This window comes from Macrobrachium rosenbergii, chromosome 3 (genome assembly GCF_040412425.1).
Source record: "Macrobrachium rosenbergii isolate ZJJX-2024 chromosome 3, ASM4041242v1, whole genome shotgun sequence".
Lineage (NCBI taxonomy): Eukaryota > Metazoa > Arthropoda > Malacostraca > Decapoda > Palaemonidae > Macrobrachium > Macrobrachium rosenbergii.
The window spans coordinates 34,721,823-34,743,027 of NC_089743.1; the positions used below are offsets into that span (position 1 = coordinate 34,721,823).

General features: G+C 36.6%; 1 protein-coding gene across 8 annotated transcripts in view; it reads left to right on the top strand.

The window, feature by feature from the left end:
• LOC136854357 (protein trapped in endoderm-1-like) overlaps positions 1-21,205 on the top strand; it is a 229,365-nt gene that overhangs the window by 179,167 nt on the left and 28,993 nt on the right. For all 8 annotated transcript variants that reach the window (XM_067130700.1, XM_067130695.1, XM_067130666.1 and 5 more), the window contains 2 exons: positions 5,144-5,293; positions 8,018-8,273. In XM_067130700.1, coding sequence (XP_066986801.1) covers positions 5,209-5,293; positions 8,018-8,273 — 341 coding nt within the window. In that variant the 5' untranslated portion in view covers positions 5,144-5,208. The remainder of the gene's footprint in view (positions 1-5,143; positions 5,294-8,017; positions 8,274-21,205) is intronic.

Here is a 21,205-nt window from a genome sequence, read left to right on the forward strand (position 1 = left end):
TCAGTAGCCATGCTGTGCTCCTTTGCCCTCTTCAGTAGCCACACTGTGCTCATTTGCCCTCTTCAGTAACCACGCTGTGTTCCTGTGCCCTCTTCAGTAGCCACGCTGTGCTCATTTGCCCTCTTCAGTAGCCACGCTGTGCTCATTTGCCCTCTTCAGTAGCCACGCTGTGTTCCTTTGCCCTCTTCAGTAGCCACACTGTGTTCCTTTGCCATCTTCATTAGCCACGCTGTGTTCCTTTGCCCTTTTCAGTAGCCACGCTGTGTTCTTTTGCCTTCATCAACAGCCACACTGTGTTCCTTTGCCCTCTTCAATAGCATCTGCTTCTTTGCCCTCTTCAATAGCCACGCTGTGCTCCTTTGCCCTCTTCAGTAGCCATGCTGTGTTCCTTTGCCCTCTTCAGTAGCCACACTGTGTTTTGCCTTTTTCCATGCTGTGTTCCTTTGCCATCTTTAGTAGCCACGCTGTGTTCCTTTGCCCTCTTCAGTAGCCATGCTGTGATCCTTTACCATCTTCAGTAGCCATGCTGTGTTCCTTTGCCTTCTTCAGTAGCTATGTTTTGTTCCTTTGCCCTCTTTAGTAGCCACGACAGGCTCCTTTGCCCTGTTCAGTAGCCACACTGTGTTCATTTGTCCTCTTCAGTAGCCAGGCTGTGTTCCTTTGCCCTCTTCAGTAGCCACGCTGTGTTCCTTTGCCATCTTCAGTAGCCACGCTGTGTTCCTTTGCCCTTTTCAGTAGCCAAGTTGTGTTCCTTTGCCCTCTTCAATAGCCATGCTGTGTTCCTTTGCCCTCTTCAGTAGCCACGCTGTGTTCCTTTACCATCTTCAGTAGCCATCCTGTGTACCTTTGCCCTCTTCAGTAGCCATGCTGTGTTCCTTTGCCCTCTTCAGTAGCCACACTGTGTTCCTTTGCCCTCTTTAGTCGCCAGGCTGTGTTCCTTTATCCTCTTCAGTAGCCACGCTGTGTTCCTTTGCCATCTTCAGTAGCCATGCTATGTTCCTTTGCCCTCTTCAGTAGCCACACTGTGTTCCTTTGCCCTCTTTAGTAGCCAGGCTGTGTTCCTTTATCCTCTTCAGTAGCCAAGCTGTGTTCCTTTGCCCTCTTAAGTAGCCAGGCTGTGTTCCTTTATCCTCTTCAGTAGCCAAGCTGTGTTCCTTTGCCCTCTTAAGTAGCCAGGCTGTGTTCCTTTGTCGTATTCAATAACTACACTGTGATGGCAACACATTAGAAAGATTAACCCAGTCTCTTGATTTAGAATATTGGTAAAGAAGTGTTGAGAAAGAACAACTTTCTAAAGGCAATATTTGGTTGCAACGTATGTAAGAAAGCCTATTAGGTTATGTGGTTACTGACAGCTTGCGCTTTGTAAATTCTGGTCAATTACATAACTGCAGTTTTAACTATTATACTAATTCTGCTGCTCATATCCATCATTATTATTACTTATTCTTATCATTACCACATTCTTTAAAAGGATAAGTGCTTCTTCTAATAAACCACTACTGCTTTCTATGTTTGGTGTGTCCCAGGTTCTGTTTTGGAATTGTTGTTATTGTTGGTCTTTACCAATGACATGTTTGTTGCTCTACTCTCTGTATACAAATATGGCCTTTTCTTTGTCATCTTCAATATGGGCATTTTGTTCTCCGGAAGGTTGATTTACAAGTGAACGGTCTTTTAACATTTTCACATTTGTTGTCAGTGGCAATAGCATGGCATACATCATTCCTAAAGTATACATACATATATATATATATATATATATATATATATATATATATATATATATATATATATATAATGGTTACTTGCAAATAAAAGAATATATATAATGGTTACTTAAAATAAAATAAATGTACAAAGTAGGTAAAGTAAGGTAGCAAGCTGTGGAGTGGAGGAAACATGGAGTGTCTTTAGAAGCCAAGGTTGGAAGGTATTGTTGAACCAGATCTCTTCTACAGAATAAAAGTATGGATGTTGTATGTGAATGAAAGTAAGAAGGTGGAAGCAATAAAGATGATTTATTTTATGTTTAACTGTGGATACCAGAGAGTTTTATAGGGTGAAAAATAAGGGTTATGCAGGATTGGAATGTTTTTAAAGGGGAAAATGTCAGGATCATGAAAATGGGATACAGTTCGGGAATGCTGCGAAAAAAAGGAGAGGATGCCCTAAAGAGGGATGGAAAGAAAGAGTAGAAACAAAAGATTCGTATTAAAAAGGAGTTCCAGGAAGCTAAAGAGTGCATATGCAGGTGCATGAAGAGGATATTTATATATATAACTTGACCTCCTCTCTTTACAGATTCATCAAGCTAAGTACCGTGGATAATCACACAAAGCATCATTCCTAAACTGTAACTAATTTCAGTATTTCGTTCACCCGCCTTCTTGGACTTGGACATGATTCAGGACTGGAGCAACTGCCGATATGTTTGGTTTCGTCTTGCTTATCAGAGTTCATGTGCATGTATATACATTTCAAGCTTTCTGTTGTCAAGGTTCAAGTTGAATCCACAAAATTTTTACTTATAACCCAAATAAAGAGGTTGTATGGCAAAAAACTCTAAACTTTACTACATTTAATTAAACAAGACGTCACATAGTAAAATATTACCACTTAATTAACATTACCAATACAATAAGCAATCGAAATATTCTGCCCAGTATCAAATCCAAAATATGTGGTATACCAGTTATTACTCACAATGATTAGAGTTCTCTATAAGCGCTTTAGGAGGCAGGAGCTGGGACAAGACACACAGGCGAGCAAGAACCCAGAGCAAAGGAAAGGGTGAGGGGGAGGTGGGGAGAGAAGGGGAGTAAGGAGGGTGGGGGGACAGTAGGAGGAGTCAGAGGGTGAGTATTGCAAGGATACTGGACTACTACTTAGTGACAAATCTCAGCATTTTCTTACTTGTTACAAAATAAGGTTAACTTCTTAAATTTAGACAATTTTTTACATTATGTACAGGGATCCGTTTATGAAGGAGGAAAGCTGGCACTTGACAGTGTTTATATATATATACAAGCTTGTTCGCCTATGTGCTACGCACGCTGGAACTCGGCGCTGCTGTATCCCCTACCCTCCCGATCCCCAGCCTGCCCTGCCCCACCCGGGGCGGACAAAAAGTTTTGCAGGAGTAGGGTGGATATCTCCCCTACCCTCCCGTTTCCCCTACTTACCCAGCATCCTCCCGGGCCAGACAAACCGGTTTGCAGGGGGAGGGTGGCTGTGTCATGACTCCCCTAGCGTCACCTGGGGGAGGACAAACAAGATCCACTTGGATTTTATTTTATATAATATATGTGTGTGTGTGTGTGTCCTTCCATTCCAAAACCTTTTGGGTATCATTTAGCCAGCCCCTCTCTTTTACGCTCTGTTTCCTCCCAAGACTTTTCACCAACAATCATTTCCAAATTCCACTCAGCTCAAACTTGCATTCCTTGCTTCATTCGTAAACACCGCCGTGGTCCCCACCACAGCTCGTTTCTCTTCCCGACACGACGTTGCTGTCGAATCCAGCGTAACGAGAACCAAGGTAAAGAGAACTCTTCAAATTAGTAAGAACGTGGCAGTGCACTGACGCGTTCAAACAGGCCGACGTTAATTTTGTCGGCGCTGATTCGTTGTGTCACGATGTGTGCGTCCATTTTTCAGTATTCATTTTCCCTGCCCACTACTGGGGTAGTACCCTGGTAAAGAGAGGTTATTCTTGAGGACGCCTAATAGTTCTATTATCTCCATGTTTCGAAAAATGATGGTCAGCACGAACTGCTATTGTGCATGCATGAATGAATGTATGTATGCAAAATCTGCTGATACTTACAGCGCTTGCGCTTGAATAGCAAATCAGCACATGTGGCCTGTTCATGTGTGATGCGTTAGTGTTTATTGCCTCATCAATCCGAATTCACGTGACGTCGAAGGTGGAATTCGTAACATCATTCAGCTTGCCAGACGAACTCAGCCTAGCAGTTAAAAAATACGTACGTGCAAATTTTGCGAAGCATAATAAAACAAACTTATGTTCTGTTGTGAAGTACTGTCAGCGTGCTTCCATACAGAAGGAGATTGAACAGGCCAACAATGATCATTCCTAGCCTATGGTGAGGTTGATTTTGCAGGAATATCAAATCTAGCTGCTCTGGAATTCGACCTAACCAAAAGTTAGTCATTGCACACTCTGCCTTCGTTTGAAGGTGAAATTTTGCATTAAACAATCATCACATTTTTTACTTGGAAAGGAAATCCCTTATTCCTGTGTTTTAATTTGTGTGTGCTTGGACCCTTTCTGACGTTCGGTTTTTTCTTCTTTTATTTTACTTACGCTTTACTTGAATAGCAGCACCACTACAATAAAAGCCGTGTTTAATAGTAGCCCAAATGTAATGAATGGTAAGACATGAACAAAAGGATTTAAATTTGCGATAGATTTGAGTGTGAGTTTCGCACTTACCAAGTTAAGGAGACTTAAAATCTCAGCATAAAAGTGATATTCATTTGAATTCCAAAACATTTTATAAGTTTTTATTGTGTTCCATGTTGAATGACTTGAAGCAGAAGTATATGCCGGCATTTAATAAAGGCCTTGAAATGTGGTACATTTATTGATAGCAATATTAACGCAGTATATCAGTATTTATACACAGATATACTGTCCACTCTCTCCTAACAATTGATTCATAGTGCAACTGCGAGGTTTTCCTCCTGTTACACTTTTCAGACCTTTTCACTGTCAATTTCCGTTTCGGCGCTGAATGGCCGTTGTTGCCCCAGTGTTTGGCATGTATGCCTAAAATCTATAATTGTATCAATCAGTCAATCAATCAAAGTAGAATCAGCAGCGGCTGTCAAGTTTTGGAAACAAATCAGTCAGTGAAATTTTGTCAGAAACTTCAACATTTACAATTAATCCAATAATAAATTTTTTGAAAAATTGTAATTAATTGACAAAATATGAACATTATAAGTGAAAACAAATCTTTCGGGCCAGCCCCGTGAGAGCTGATAATCAGTTCAGTATTCTGGTAAAACTGTTTTAATGATAATAGTGTATAGTACCTGAAAACCGAGTTTCTGGTGGTCTGGTTTTTCTCTGAATAATGGTCGTAACATCCATCTGCTTTCTTTATATTCTCAGGCTGGATAAAGGCCGCCCTGTGCTTCCCCAGTGATTCGTGAAGGAAACCATTTGCAGCGCACAAGATGGATTCAACGGAAGACGCTCCTGGATGGGCGTTGGTGCTGACCTCCGTGCTTGCCATCATCATCGCCGTTCTGGGATTCGTTGGTAAGCATCAGATCTTCCCAGGGGACAGTATTTTCAAGGTTTTTTTTTTTTTTTTTTTTTTTTTTTTGTTCACTCGGCACTTGAAAAGAGTTACATTTAAATTACAAATGCAATTTGTCCTTATAGTAATACGTCTCTCTCTCTCTCTCTCTCTCTCTCTCTCTCTCTCTCTCTCTCTCTCTATATATATATATATATATATATATATATATATATATATATATATATATATATATATATATATATATATATATATATATATACATACATACATTCATGCATACATACATTCAGGATACCCCAACTTTGCAGAATTATGTACTTACCAGGTACCTAATAAGATTATTTTTCCATATGCTACCATTTTACAAGTTATACATTTTAGATATGTCTCTTCTGTGAATGTTAAGTGTAAATTACAGGTGAGTTTAGGTTATGAACTATGTAGAGTTACTGTTATTTTAAAATATCTGGAAAATATTCAAGTGCAAGCTGTAACATTGGGTTTCTGTTACTTAACAGACTTTGTTACTTATCAGAAAGGCCGGACCCCTCAAATTGCGTCTTAATTAGGTGCTACTGAAATTCTCTCTCTCTCTCTCTCTCTCTCTCTCTCTTCTCTCTCTATATATATATATATATATATATATATATATATATATATATATATATATATATATATATATATTATATATATATATACATACATACATACATTATATATATATGTGTGTGTGTGGTGTATGTATTTATGTATGGATGTGTAGAATCTACTGGTCACTTTTACCAGATACATATGTAATTGTAATAGCCAAAATGCCCTCTTAACTTCTCGAATTCTTCGCGCTTTTTTGGATATGCTTGTCACTACAAAGCCGTAAGATCCCAGCGCAAGAAATTGAAGAGACTGTGATGCCTGGTCGCGGGAAACGAACCCATGTCACCATAATCACAAGGAGGTCACGTTGCCGACCTGACCTGTATGTATGTATATATGCTTGTATGATGGGACATATGTAGTAAAATCAGATTTCTTTGTCTGTGGGATAGGGGAAGATCACAGTTCTGTAGTTGACTCACATAGAAGCCCCTAACCAGCGTAAAGTTATTCTTTTACCGTACCTTGAAGACGTATACTACTTCCGTCTTGCAGTGATTTGTCAAATGCATGTATTGGTATGTTACTTTATGCATGCATGTACGTAATATGCCTTTTTATTGCCTCTTGTTATTTATGCTTTAGTTAAAAGAAGATCCTAAAAAGAATTAATATATACAAACTATTACAGATATTCCTTAGTTACCAACATTGATGTTTAGTTCTTTCAGAGGGCATTGTAGTGATTATTATCATCATTTTTTTAATTATCTCCCATTATATATATATATATATATATATATATATATATATATATATATATATATATATATATATATATATATATATATATATATATATATATATATATATATACTATATATGTATACACACATATGTGTTTATATATATATATATATATATATATATATATATATATATATATATATATATATATATATATATATTATATATATATGCCACAAGTACTGCAAGTACTGGTTAATGTCGAATTCACTGTACCTTAGAAATAAGCTACACCTAAGGAATTATAACTGATAATTGCTTCTCCGCTAGCCGGGATTGACACCATAGACTGGTTTAGAAACAATGTTAGGACAGTGACTTTGACCATCCGGTAGTCAGTAGAGACGTAAGTTGATATCGTCTCTAGTGTCCATGTGCCAATTGCATTGCATTCAAGTTTTCCATTTAGAATCAATATCAAACCATCTCCACCACGATTGCTGATTGGTAAGTTTGTAACACTTGGCTAATTATTAATTGTTTGTCACTAATGCACATGTGACTTTTTTCAAGGTCACAGGTAGACTTACTGTAAATGCCATAATTTTTGCATTTCTACATATTATGATAGTTAGAGGTCTCTGGTCTTCAGACTCTTTGCTGCGTAACTATATCCTCTTACTCCAAGAAGATGTCATTAAACACCGGAGGTTTGCATTCTGTCAGATGAACGGACTAACCAAAATTAAGGAAAACTAGGCTGACTGAAGTCTTGAATGAAAGGCAATAGATATACAAACTGTAAAAATGAGATGTTATATAAGTCACAATAGGAGATGGTTTATGAATCCTGAAAAGTGCAGCCATATATTCACAGGTTGTAGCATCTAGCAATCATATTTATCTGAATAAGAAAGAATTATCAGGTTTATCAGTAGCTTATAATTATATGATTGATCATAAACTTTATGGAAACAGGCAAATTTTCATGATGATTCTGAGATGGTACAACTACAGGAGTAGATAACAGTCAGATTGCAGAAGAGTGAGACATGACACAGTAAGCATTTCCAGCAGGTTACTACCATTGATGGGGAAGTTCAGATAAAGATTTACCAAACATTAAAAGTTATTGATATTTTTTACTCACTACTCACACAACATGTAATTTAAAGACAAGTTTTAACGGTTGTGCCAAGAAGAATTTGTACAATGTTTCCAGTTATCAGTGCCTGAGTAAGGCGTACGTAAGGAGTTGAGAAATTCAATCTTCTTTGTAGGGAGGAAAGTTTATTCTAGTTATCACATTAAAATGTGTGTCCCATATATTTTGTAACTAGAGGTCTCGATGTAAAATTTATCCCACATCAATTCCTCAGGCAATCTGCTCACAATCTTGGCCTTACCACATTCGAAGCGACTGAAGAATGCAGCCACATGTTTTGTTGTGAACCTTGCAGTCGTGGAAGGACTCTTCTGTGTCACCATTCTGCCCATGTCAGCTGCCCATCTTTTTTCCCTGTACTTCAGCAATGAGAAACTGTTCTCATCAGAGGGTTGCAGCGTGTTTGTCTTCCTTCGTTACGTCATCATCCAGACAGAGCTGCTGTCAATAGCAGCGATTGCAATTAACAGGTATTGTTCTTAGATTTCACCTTTGTAGGCCAAGTCAGTTTACCTGTACTGAGATCGTGGGGTGTGTTCATGTCTTTCAGGCCGTTGCCCACTAGTTTTCCTCACTGTGAAAGGTTAAGTATCAGCTCATGACACTTCAGAGATTCATTATTTTGCTGGTTTATACATTTTCATGGTATTAATAATAATACGGTATACAAATGTTAACAACAAAATGCATAGGACAGGCTGATGAGAAAGTAAAAGTTGCTTGGTGGATTATCAGGAAAGTGCCTTCGTCTTTACCTAATCTTTTCCTTCTGAGCAGTTCCTTTTTCTAAATCCGTCTTGACTATCCTCCCCCAGTTGTTGTGGCAAACCTGGCAGCTTTCTTTTGCTTTACAAGGTATGCTGGCCCCACCTTGTCGACCAATTGCTTCCGGCATTTTTTTCAATGACGTGTGGTGATTCTTATTTATATTCTCGATAGAATTTTTGTAAATAGTGTAAATACTGTTGTTGTTGATGGTATTGTTGTTTATTGCTCTGTTGATATGTAAATGTTACTGTTGTTATGAGTCTATTTATTAGATTTGATACTGATTTCATGTTGTTAATTTTAATTCTTTTGGGAGACATTGAGCTGAACCCTGGGCCTGTTACTCATTACAGTAAGAGAAATTGCAAATTACTTTACTCAGATATTCTGGTAATAGATTAGACCTCATATTCACAGATGTTCCAGCTATTGTCAAGTCTGTGATCATTGTGCCATTGAGATGGACATCTGTCAATCAGTATATTCCTAATTCTACCATTGGAAAAATGGTCTGGCTGAAATCCAGAACCAATTGAGATCGCATTATGGAAGTTTGTCAGGCACTTAATATTTAAATTGCTATATTAGATCCTGATCCTAAGAAGTTAGATGAAATGCAATGGCTATTTTAATAAGATATGTCTCTAGAAAGGTCATCAGATTTAGGACAAATGACCAGCCATGGTTTGGTGATTCATGTAGACGAGCCTACCATGACAAACAGACCAAATTCAACGCATGGAGACAAAATCATTCAAATAAAAATTACTTCATTTTTGTTTAGTCTTGCCGGTCTGCAAATAGAACGTACCATACAGCCAAGAGAAATTACAATAATTCCTTGAAGCGGAAACTTGAAGGCATTACTCAGCTTCATCTATGGTGGACCAAATTGGCATCATCTGTCTTTGGGTCAGGCTCATCTTGCATTCCACCATAACTAACAGATGATGGTAGATTAGTTAGTTACTGGCTTTAGGGAAAAGGCCTAACTGCTTCATTGAGCTTTTGAAGCTAAGCAATCATCTGAGAATGTCTCTCTCCCTGATACTTGTCATCCTGAACCTATCCTTACAAAATTTGCATTTCACTCCAGGAATGTTAGGAAAATTCTGGATAATCTTGATAGCTGGGGTGAAGAAGATCCTGATGATTTCTTCTCTTTGTTTTTTAAAAAAGTTTTTAATGTGTTTTCTCCCAAGATTACTGGATTCTATAGATTTTTATGTCGACGTAGTATCTTTGTGGATGAGCGTAAGCTTAGTAATATAGTGCTTGTTCCAAAGAGCGGCACATCTGCAGACTGCAGTAACTACAGGCCAATCTCTATTTTCCCAGTGCTCTCCAGAGTTGCTGAAAAACTTATTTTTAAGCCACTATATAAGTATGTGGAATCTCAAGGATTGGTAGCTAATAGTAAATATGCATATAGGAACCCGTTAGGTACCTGTGATGCTCTTTTATACTTGACATGCCATTTGCAAGGGAACCTTGACAAGGGTTTTGAGTGCAGAATAATTCAAATAGATTTTAGAGCAGCTTTCGATTTAGTAAATCACAAGGCACTTACTTATAACCTTCAGAATCTTGGAGTGGGTGGATATGTTTTAGGATTACTGCAAGATTTCCTTACAGGTAGGCAGCATCGAGTTGCTGTGGACAGGATCTTTAGTGAACCAAGACCTATTGTGTCTGGAATTCCACAGGGCAGTGTTCTTGATCCAATGTCATTTTTAGTGTATACAAGTGATATGTTTGTTGGCCTGGAAAACAAGATTGTTCGGTATGCCAATGATGCAACACTTGTGGGTGTAGTAGAGTCTCCGCTTTTGAGAAATGAAGCTGCCCTCAGCCTCAATTGGGACATGGACCAGATCAGTGAATGGTGTAGTCGGTGGGATATGAGGCTGAACTCCAGTAAAACAAAACTTTGCTGAATGGGTTTGAAGCTTTAACTATTCTAGGTGTAACTTCTGACTCACAACTAACTTGTGAGAATCATCTAATGAAAGTTTCAGCAAATGCCGCACGAAAGTTAGGTATTGTTCGTAAGGCCTCATGTATTTATAGTAGTGATAAAATCAATGCAACCTGTTTTAGGTAATTTGTACTTTCTTTACTGGAATACTGTTTTCCGGTGTGGACGTCTGCTTCTGCCTGAGATTTATCTCCTCTAGTTAGAGTGGTTCATGGTGGCAGTTTGCTGTTTCCTAACAGTAGCAGTTATGACTTGGACCATCGACGGATGGTCTCTCGCTTGTAACTTTTTCATAAGTTGTATTTCAACAGATCTTTCACAGTCACAATATTGATCCCTGACAGTGGTGTAACTAGTGTTAGTGGCGCCTGGGGCGGACACTGAAAGTGCCGCCCCATTCCTGTGCTAAATAGTACGAAAGTGATGAAAATTAAACGCACACTTTAAGCCTTAACATCTCAGTCATTTATTTTATTTTCATAAAGCTAAAACAAAAACAACGCAGCAGATTTACAACGGAGCCCTAGAGCTTTGTTAGAAGTGAATTCGCTAATACAACATCAAAGTCCAACTGATTAGTAATTTCATGCTGTATTGACAATACCTGCTTAAGAGATGCCAATGTGCTCCCCCCTTCTCAGATGTCGTGCAATTGGAACTTCAGAGGATCAAGCGAAAATGCAATGCGTTACTACCATAATACTGTTCTTGCATTTTGATACATTTTTAACGATTTGTCTATTTATTAATTTATTTCTTTTTATTTCCCTTTACTTCCTCTGACTTCTTCCTAATGAACACCATATTCTTTGGAAGCTTTAATTTCAAGTTAGTGGCCTCTGTGGGCTTGTTCCATATGAATAGGTTTCATTTACTGAATAATAATAATAACAATAATAATAATAATAATAATTATAAAGAAGAACATTAAGTCCTGCTACTTCTTTCTTTAAAGCAGCTTGTCTAGTTACCAGAACTAAGTATTGGAGTGAAGAGGTAGACCATTGAGGTTCACTTTTAGTTTTCTGTAAAAGAATATTGTGACGGCTTTGTCCGTCCGCACTGTCTGCACTTTTTCCGTCCGCCCTCAGATCTTAAAAACTACTGAGGCTAGAGAGCTGTAAATTGGTATGTTCATCATCCACACCTCCAATCATCAAACATACCAAATTGCAGCCCTCTAGCCTCAATAGCTTTTATTTTATTTAAGGTTAAAGCTAGCCATGATCGTGCTTCTGGCACTGCTATAGGATATGCCACCAACAGGCCGTGGCTAAAAGCTTCATGGGCCACGGCTCATACAGCATTATACACTGTACAGAAAACTCGATTGCGCCGAAGAACTTCGGCGCAATTTTCACTTGTTTTTCTTTAAGATCACTTGCTACATTGACCCCCTTAAAAAGCAAAGTAGTCAACATCGAAATGAATTTAATTTTTTAAAACTGTAGTTACTGGTTTCCTGTCACTGAGCTCTGAAGTAAGGAAGTGAAACATTAAGGCCACCTCCTTTTCTCTTAGCATTGTGTCCCCCTTCTTTTTCTTTAAAAGGTCTTTTTTTTTTTTTTTTTTTGCTCATATTGGGTAACGAGGAACAAAGTCCCACTTCTGTTTTCTTTGAAATAGCTTACTACTGTTCCTCCTACTGACTGGCAAAGAAGTGATTAGGAATCAAGCTACAGAAAATAGACAACTCAGTATCTTGTCTCTTTGTTTGATGCAGTTTATTAATTTGCTTCTATTACACATAGATGTAAAGAAGTGCATCATTGACTCCCACTTCTTTCTCCTTTGAGGCAGCTTGGTAACTGACGCCAGTTTAGTAGCAAAGGCAAGAGCAGAGCAACGAGTCCCACTCCCTTCTTCTTTTAGGTAGTTTACTAATTTGCCAAGGGTAAGCAGGAAAAATAGGAGATCACGAAGTAATCCTGTCTTTTAGTCAGACTCAAAGAAAGAAACTGTTTGCTTTATCGTGGACCGTAGTCTTATGTGGTCTTCAAAGTTCAAATCAAGATCATTTTCTTTGGTGTCATAAACCACTAGTGAGACAGTCATGTATGGTGACTTGGGTGTCTGTTAAGGTAAGTTACACATCATCCTAGTATACTCCATTAATCTAGCAAGACCCCAGCTTTAAAATTATTTATATATATATATATATATATATATATATATATATATATATATATATATATATATATATATATATATATATGTATATATATATGTATGTATATATTATATATATATATATATATATATATATATATATATATATATATATATATATATATATATATATATATATATATATATATATATATTATACAGTTATACCTCGGTTCATGAACTTAATTTAGTCGAAGACGCAGTTCGTGACCCGAAAAGTTCGCGACCTGAATCAGTTTTTTCCCATTTAAAATAATTTAAATACAAATAATTCATTCAGACCTCAGAAACGACGATTTTGTTCAATTTTTTTATGTTTTTGTGGGACAAAGAATATAGACAAATTAAAATAACCTTAATTATATACACAGAGATAACGGACCGTAGTACAGTATATCGTACTTACGGATGGATATATTGGTGCGAAATGGAAATACTGATTTCAGGGTTTTCGCCTCCAGATTGAGCGCCGAACTGTTTGTTCAAATCAGGTGCTCTTGGTGGGTACACCACTCGCATACCAGCATCCCTTGCTTTATCGTTACTGTTTCTTTATTAATTTACATTGCTTCTATCTTTAAAAATTATGCTAATGCTTTTACTGTTTTGCAGTTTATATTAAAAAAACAGCTGTTTGCCGACGTTAGTTACCGTAACTAACACACGTTTCCTAAGAGTTGCGTTACAGTTCTCTTGTTAAAAACTTGTTTATTTTTAATGTAATTCCATGGATGACAGTAAAAAAAAATGGGCCAAAGTTTCTTCGACGCATTCGAGTTTCTTGTACAGACGCTACAGCATATAATCAAGGCCACAGAAAAAAATCTTTCTTTCAGTAGTCTCAGTATAATGCTATATGAGCCGCGGTCCATGAAAATAACTAGACCCGGTGGTGGCCCATCCTATATCGTTGCTAGAAGGACGATTATGGTTAACCTTAATCTTGAATAAAATAAAACCTAGTAGGGCTAGAGGGATGCTATTTGGTATGTTTGATGATTGGAGGGTGAATGATGAACATACCAATTTACAGCCCTCTAGCCTCCCCTCTAGCCTCAGTAGTTTTTAAGATCTGCGGGTGGACAGAAAAAGTGAGGACAGAATAATGAGCAGACTCCAAAACGATTTGTAGCCAAAAGCAACGCCTGAAACTGCAAAAATCACAATTTAATTTACTGCATTTGTAAATAAAGAGTAGTTGCAATTTTTAAACCCAGATTTGATCATTTAAAAAAAAAAAAAAAAAAAAAAGGTCTCTCTGAATTAAGTTTCATTCACGAGCTAAACAGTAGATGATGTCTGTAAAACGCAGTCAGTTGTTTGATGATTGTAAGAATGTAAACAAAACCAGAATGCAAATAGCCCATGACCACTCTGTTCATATTTTGCAATACGATAATGACAAAAATTACATACTATTTGGTTAGATTCAGTACAACATCTTAAAATTATCATTCTCAATACAACTCTTAATACAACTATTATGTGACTTTAGCAAATCGATATATTGGTGTAAAACCCTAACCGGGGCAAGTCTTTCTGCTCTCTCTCTGCATTTCATCGACCGATATACTTATGATGATGCTCCATCCTCCACTAAAAAATTGGGGCATTTCCAATGGACCCTTTTGGGGGATGTTTGTGTTCACGGCCAGAAGCACGGTTTGCAAACTGGAACAAAAAATTTTCGAACATCTGGTTCGTAACCCAATTTGTTCATGAGCAGGACTGTTCTTTAACAGAGGTACCACTGTATATATATATATATATATATATATATATATATATATATATATATATATATATATATATACATATATATATATCACATAAAAATAATTTGCAGGTATTTGTTAGTGACATTTGATATTTCATACGTATATATATATATATATATATATATATATATAATATTTCATAAATATATATATATATGTATATATATATATAAATAATGAACCCCTTTTCTGTGGGGCATTCAGATTCAAAAAGGAAAAAAAACCAGTATGGGGACTAGAATGGTCTGAAGTACTGCAACAACCAAAAGGGGAAGGAACCAAAGAAAATACCTCAGTGCCTTAACTAATTTATTTACATTATATGTTACATTATATACAAATGAGTTCAGGTTCTTGGAAGCGCAGCGAAACACCATACAGCGAAACACCATAGATTAATGTCATTAGTAAATAAAAAATTACTAACAGCAGCATAGTTAAATAATAATTCAGTGGCAATTCATAGATTAATGTCATTAGTAAATAAAAAATTACTAACAGCAGCGTAGTTAAATAATAATTCAGTAGCAATTCAATAAAACATAACCAGAACTACACCCACTCTCATAACAATAATCATAAACCAGAATTTCATATTGCTTAATAACGATAACGTGACAATCCACAAGAGCCTTTTGCTCAACCAACAGTAAAGATTATAAAACACCAAAAAAGCCGTTTGCTCAACCATCAGCAATAGTAAAAAACACTGTACATGACAACGAAATGCAGTAATGATAAACCATAAATAAATGGAGTTTTACAATGAGCGCCACCATCAAAAAAGAACCTCGAGGACGACCATCGAATGCCGCCGAACTACCGCCGAACCACCACCGAACGATCACCACCGCATCGACAAAACAGCTAAATCGCTGTCCTGAAGAAAACCTCTTCAGTAATGGTGACCATACTCCGATCACGACCTCCTCCTCGAGAACTTGAATTTACGTGCTCCCTTGGTAACGAATACCTGCCGTATGCAGTCCATCAATAAGGTGACACTCAAAAACTCGTTGTCGTCATCAGCAACACCCTGGTGATCCTTCCAAAGCTGCTGCTGCTATCATCACCATCAACAAGGTGATCCTCAGAAACTGCTGTTGCTGTGTTCTCGACAAACCATTGTCGAGAACCTGCCGATCTACTTTCCAAAACCTGACTAACACTGCTCTTTTCAACGAGGCCGACGTTACCTCACCAACCTGATGAAAACAAGCAGAAAGACGGAGAAACAGGCAAAACAACCCTGAGATGATTGTTTTAATAAAATAACTACCAAACATGACAATATATATATATATATATATATATATATATATATATATATATATATATATATATATATATATATATATATATATATATAATCATAAACAGACCCGACAAACATCTCAGGTTGAAGAATCTCTGTTTGAACAAGTTATTTGGATACTGCAGGTTTCTTTCGTTTGTTTATTTCCAAGTCTTTCTAGTCACTTTTTTAGCTCTTGCCTTGGTAGGTGAACCTTTCAAGTTCTTGTTTTAATTTTTTTGTCTAATTTTTAAAAATTTTTAAAGATTTTCCATTGTGGAAGTGACATTTTAAGTATTTATTGTCTGTAAAAAAAGCCTTGAGGATGCATCATGTGATGTGAAACAATAAACTTGTTCTTGTAAGGCATGTGCTCCAACCTACCCTATATATATATATATATATATATATATATATATATATATATATATATATATATATATGAAGTAATCTCAGATAAGGGCGAAATCAATCTAGATAAGGGCAAGTAAAAAAAAATCTACTAGTGCTCAAGGGCAACTCCATACCCTTACTCACCTTACCTTCTCAATACCACATAACTGTCAACACTATATATGCTTATAAGCAACAACCATCATAGTTTAAATTTAAAATTCATGCAAAAGGCAATTATCTACCTTTTCCCTCATATTTGTAACAAACTATGCTACATAAACGCAACGTCTTCTTTTTCTCTCTCATATCATAAATGGCACAGTTCGGGGGTAGGTAGACTACCTGTGTTTACCCACAGCCTACCATGGTTTTATCACCAATAATGTATTTTTATGCAGCAACTTCCCTATCAATTGCTACCATATTGTATTATCGTACACGAGATACAAAATGTGTATGTGTGAACCATTGGGGTAGGCTGGGTGTTATAGTATCCATTTGTGTAAGTCATTTAGGTATTACAGCTGATAGTGGTAATGAAACTGATACCATATGTCGGGATTTTAACCTCCGACGCGCTAGTGCTGAGTCACAAGATGGTGTTGGACTTATGATAGTCTGGCCTGAAGGGCAAAACCAACAAACATCAGATTGTTAAAGAAGGTCTAGCAAGATTCGATTGGGTTTCATTTTTTTTAGTTTTATTACAAAATTAAATACTCTAAATTTAACAAACACATCAAATCAAAAGGAAATAATTATGTTCATGAAAGGTTTTAAACAACTACTAAAATAATGGACCACGAGGTCTAAAACAAAGTGCACAAATCCAACAAAAGAAAATTTCACTTAACCCGAGAAAAACTCACAATATCAACCTGAAAAGGCCACAATCTCACACTAATCTTACATCTGAATAATCAAACAATACTTTAGATGAACTTTGAATAAGCCAAACCACGGATGGTGAAAATACACAGGGATTACATAAGAACACTATACGGACTCTATAGACAATGTCGACTTTTGGCTGATGAAAGAGAGATGGGTACGAGACTTTTATCTGTGGTTTGCTTCTCTTGGTGCCCCAGAAAAAGACAGGGAGCGCACCCTTACATGGTCTCTCGTTACCTCGTATTGCAACTCAAATTCTTTACACTGGTTACTTTGTTCAAAATCAGTCTTTATTTATCAAAAGAAGAGTTTCATTAGTATTCGTGATATTGTCTATGTAAGCAATCTAGATGTCAAGAATTTTCCTTCTGTATTTTCACAGAAAGGGAAACCACAGTCTCGGCCGCCTGCTTCCTACTTCTTGCTAATCCTGAACTTTGTGAAGGATTGTCGCGAAAAAAAACCAGATCCAGTATTTTTTTTATGACACGTTACCGAATCCATTTATACTGTATTATTATCATGTTATGTTATCACCGTAACATAAAAAATAACTGATCATCTGCCATGTGCATTTAAGTAGGCTAAGCTGATGTTTACATTCTCAGAATTAGCTGATGGAGGCCTACTACCAAAATAATTAGGTGAATAATTTTTTAGTTGCTAAAAGAAACAGATTATTACTGGAATAAGTTTTTTATTTTACATAAATGTAAAACGAGTATACAAAGGTAAATTAGCATGCATATTACTATATTGATCATGCAATATAGTAAGTGGTTGTTAATTATAAGAGATAGATATGACTGTTACATAAACAGTGGTAATCTTGTTTGAAAGCATAGCCTAGTAAAGTCTACTGAAAATGAAATTCGTTCTACAAGCATAGCCCAGTGCAATATGATCTACCAAAAATTAAATTCGCTCCACGAGCATAGCCTCTTACAATATAATCTACCGAAAATGAAATTCATTCAGTAAATAAAGGTTATTTTTCATTACTGTAATTTATTTAACAAGGTGGGAATACTGAGGAAAAGTGTTTAGCCTAATGTTATTTGGGTTATCGAAAATGCAACTCACATGATACACAAGATATACAATGAAATCATGTTTAAGGGATGAAATTTTAAGAGTCGCATGATACATGAGATCAAATGATACACATACTGTATATATACAGCATGTTTCATTTGTTTTACTCATTTTGCCCTATCATGGAAATGTTTGTGTAAAACACCTAAAGTTTACATTTTCAGTACATATGGCATTTCTCTTGTGATGAATGTCTGAAGCAAACCCATTTTAAGAACACTACTAAACAAATACAAATAAAAAATGCACTGAAGTGTCTTTAGCGCAATCGAGTTTTCTGTACATCATATATAGCAAAATCTGCTACTCTTTGCAGCTAAGCCCCGCCCACTTCTTATGTCACAACCATCCTTTGAAGTTGATTGGTTGGCAATGGTTTCGAAAAGTTGTTTAATCTGTGGTTCTTTTCATCCACATTAATTTTGCAGTGGTTGTTTTACCGAAATAAAATAACGTTCTGCTGATTATCAAAAGGAAACGTTGTATTATCCCCAGAAATAAAATCATAATACGCATCTCCCTAAAAATGGTAAAAAAAAATAGGAAAATATGAATGAAGCCAGGAGTGTTCCACGATGCTGCAATGTTGTGTTTCGTGAATGAGGTTCACCTGAATACGGAGGTGACACAGGGCAAGGTCTATACTCTCTCTAGACCTTGACACGGAATGTCTTGCGTTCGAATCGGTGCATTTGAATCACAGGACAATGATAATTACCGTCTGATATTGTCAAGCGTGTTCGCCATTTTAAACTTAAACGCAAAGACTTTCTCAGAGATATGCAGATTGGTATTTCATATTGATTTTAGGAAGTTTTACTACATTTTAATAGACATAAAATCGATTTCATTGCAATTGTTTACACATTCGGTGGGATGACAAACAGTGACTGCACTCTACTAAACAAGAATATGTCTGTGTTTAACTTAAAGTTACACTATGATGGGCTAAACAAGTCATATTGGATATAATTTGCTGAGAATTTTCTTAAGGACATTTTCTCCTTTCGAAATAACAGGATCATAAAAAATGACATAGACCTATAATGTCCTATGTCTTTTTGTCAGTTTACGCAGCTTATAGCGTTTGGATTATACGCCTATCTTTTATTCAGCCGTTTTTTGTGGTTCTTGTTGTGGTTATTCTTGTTTTTGCTGCTGCTGTTATGGTGTTTGTAGTGTCTTCAAAAAAATTTTCATATGATAACCTAACATTGCAGAATAAACATAGACCTATTCAAAAAATACTAGTGTAAAGAATTATCTGCCTATTCTTGTTAATTGAAATTTAGTTATTTGTTGTAATTAAAAGTAATCAAGATCTTTATGAATATAGTCTACGCTAGAATATTCTCCTAACAACAGAGAGAGGGAGAGAGAAAATTTACTGACTCTCATGATCCTTTTGTCCAACAGGGTAAACTACACCAATGCCCCCGAAAGCAAATGAATGATGGGCTACTCGCAGACTGGTTTGGATCATCTCATAGCCTACATAACTTGTTCAGCGATCATCTATTTTTTTTTTTATTTCGTTAAGTATCTTATGATGCCTTCCTACCATAGCCTTCATTTTTATAGAAATGCTACAGCAGCCTTATATTTACTCATCACAGTAATATAATTTGTTATTCCTTTTGTAAATATATTTTAAGTATAATTCATTGCGAGCAGTTTGATAGTTGTGTGTAAAGCTGAGACAGCCCTGTGATTGGTCTGTGTGCCATTGGCTGCATGCCCACAAGTTTTACTTTTATTCTCTGTAGTATAAGTGGCTTTACATTTACTACAGCCATTGACACAAGTACACATGTATGTGTATATGCACATGCTTTTACGTGTACATCTCAACGTATGCATACACATTTAATATATAACGTGTGGTCAGAGCTACTATATTAATTAAAAGCTACTCTGTTTACAACAGATATGGATGGTAAACTATTTGCAATAAGAAAATGACGCATAGACCCATGCCCTGTCAATGTCTCAAAATATATATTCTGAGACAATGACATGGCGTGGGCCTATACGTCAAGTTCTTAAATTCTAAGGCAATGACAGGGCATAGACCTATATATCAAATTCTTATATTTTGAGACATTGACAGGGCATGGGCCTACACGCCAATTTCTTGTATTCTGAGACAATGACAGGATATGAGCATACACGTCAATTTCTTTTATTCTGAGGCAGTGACAGGGCATAGACATACACATCAAATTCTTATATTTTGAGACATTGACAGGGCATGGGCCTACACGTCAATTTCTTATATTCTGAGACAATGACAGGGCATAGGCCTACACGTCAATTTCATATATTCTGCGGCAATGACAGGACATGAGCCTACACGTCAATTGCTTATATTTTCTGAGGCAATGACAGGGCATAGACGCACACATCAAATTCTTATATTTTGAGACATTGACGGGGCATGGGCCTACATGTCAATTTCTTATATTTTGAGACATTGACAGGGCATGGGTCTACATGTCAATTTCTTATATTCTGAGACAATGACAGGGCATGGACCTACACGTCAGTTTCTTATATTCTGAGGCAATGACAGGGCATAGACCTACACATCAAATTCTTATATTTTGAGACATTGATAGGGCATGGGCCTATGCATCAATTTCTTATATTCTGAGACATTGACAGGACATGAACATACACGTCAATTTCTTATATTCTGAGACAGTGACAGGACATGAGCCTACAGGTCAATTTCTTATATTCTGAGGCAATGACAGGGCATAGACCTACACATCAAATTCTTATATTTTGAGACATTGACAGGGCATGGGCCTACACGTCAATTTCTTATATTGTGAGGTAATGACAGAGCATAGACCTACACGTCAGTTTCTTACATTCTGAGGCAACGACAGGGCATAGCCCTACACATCAAATTCTTATATTTTGAGACAATGACAGGGCATGGGTCAATACGTCAAAATCTTATCGCAAATAGTTTTCTACCCTTATCTGTTGGAAATAGAGTAGCTTTTAATTAATATAATAGTT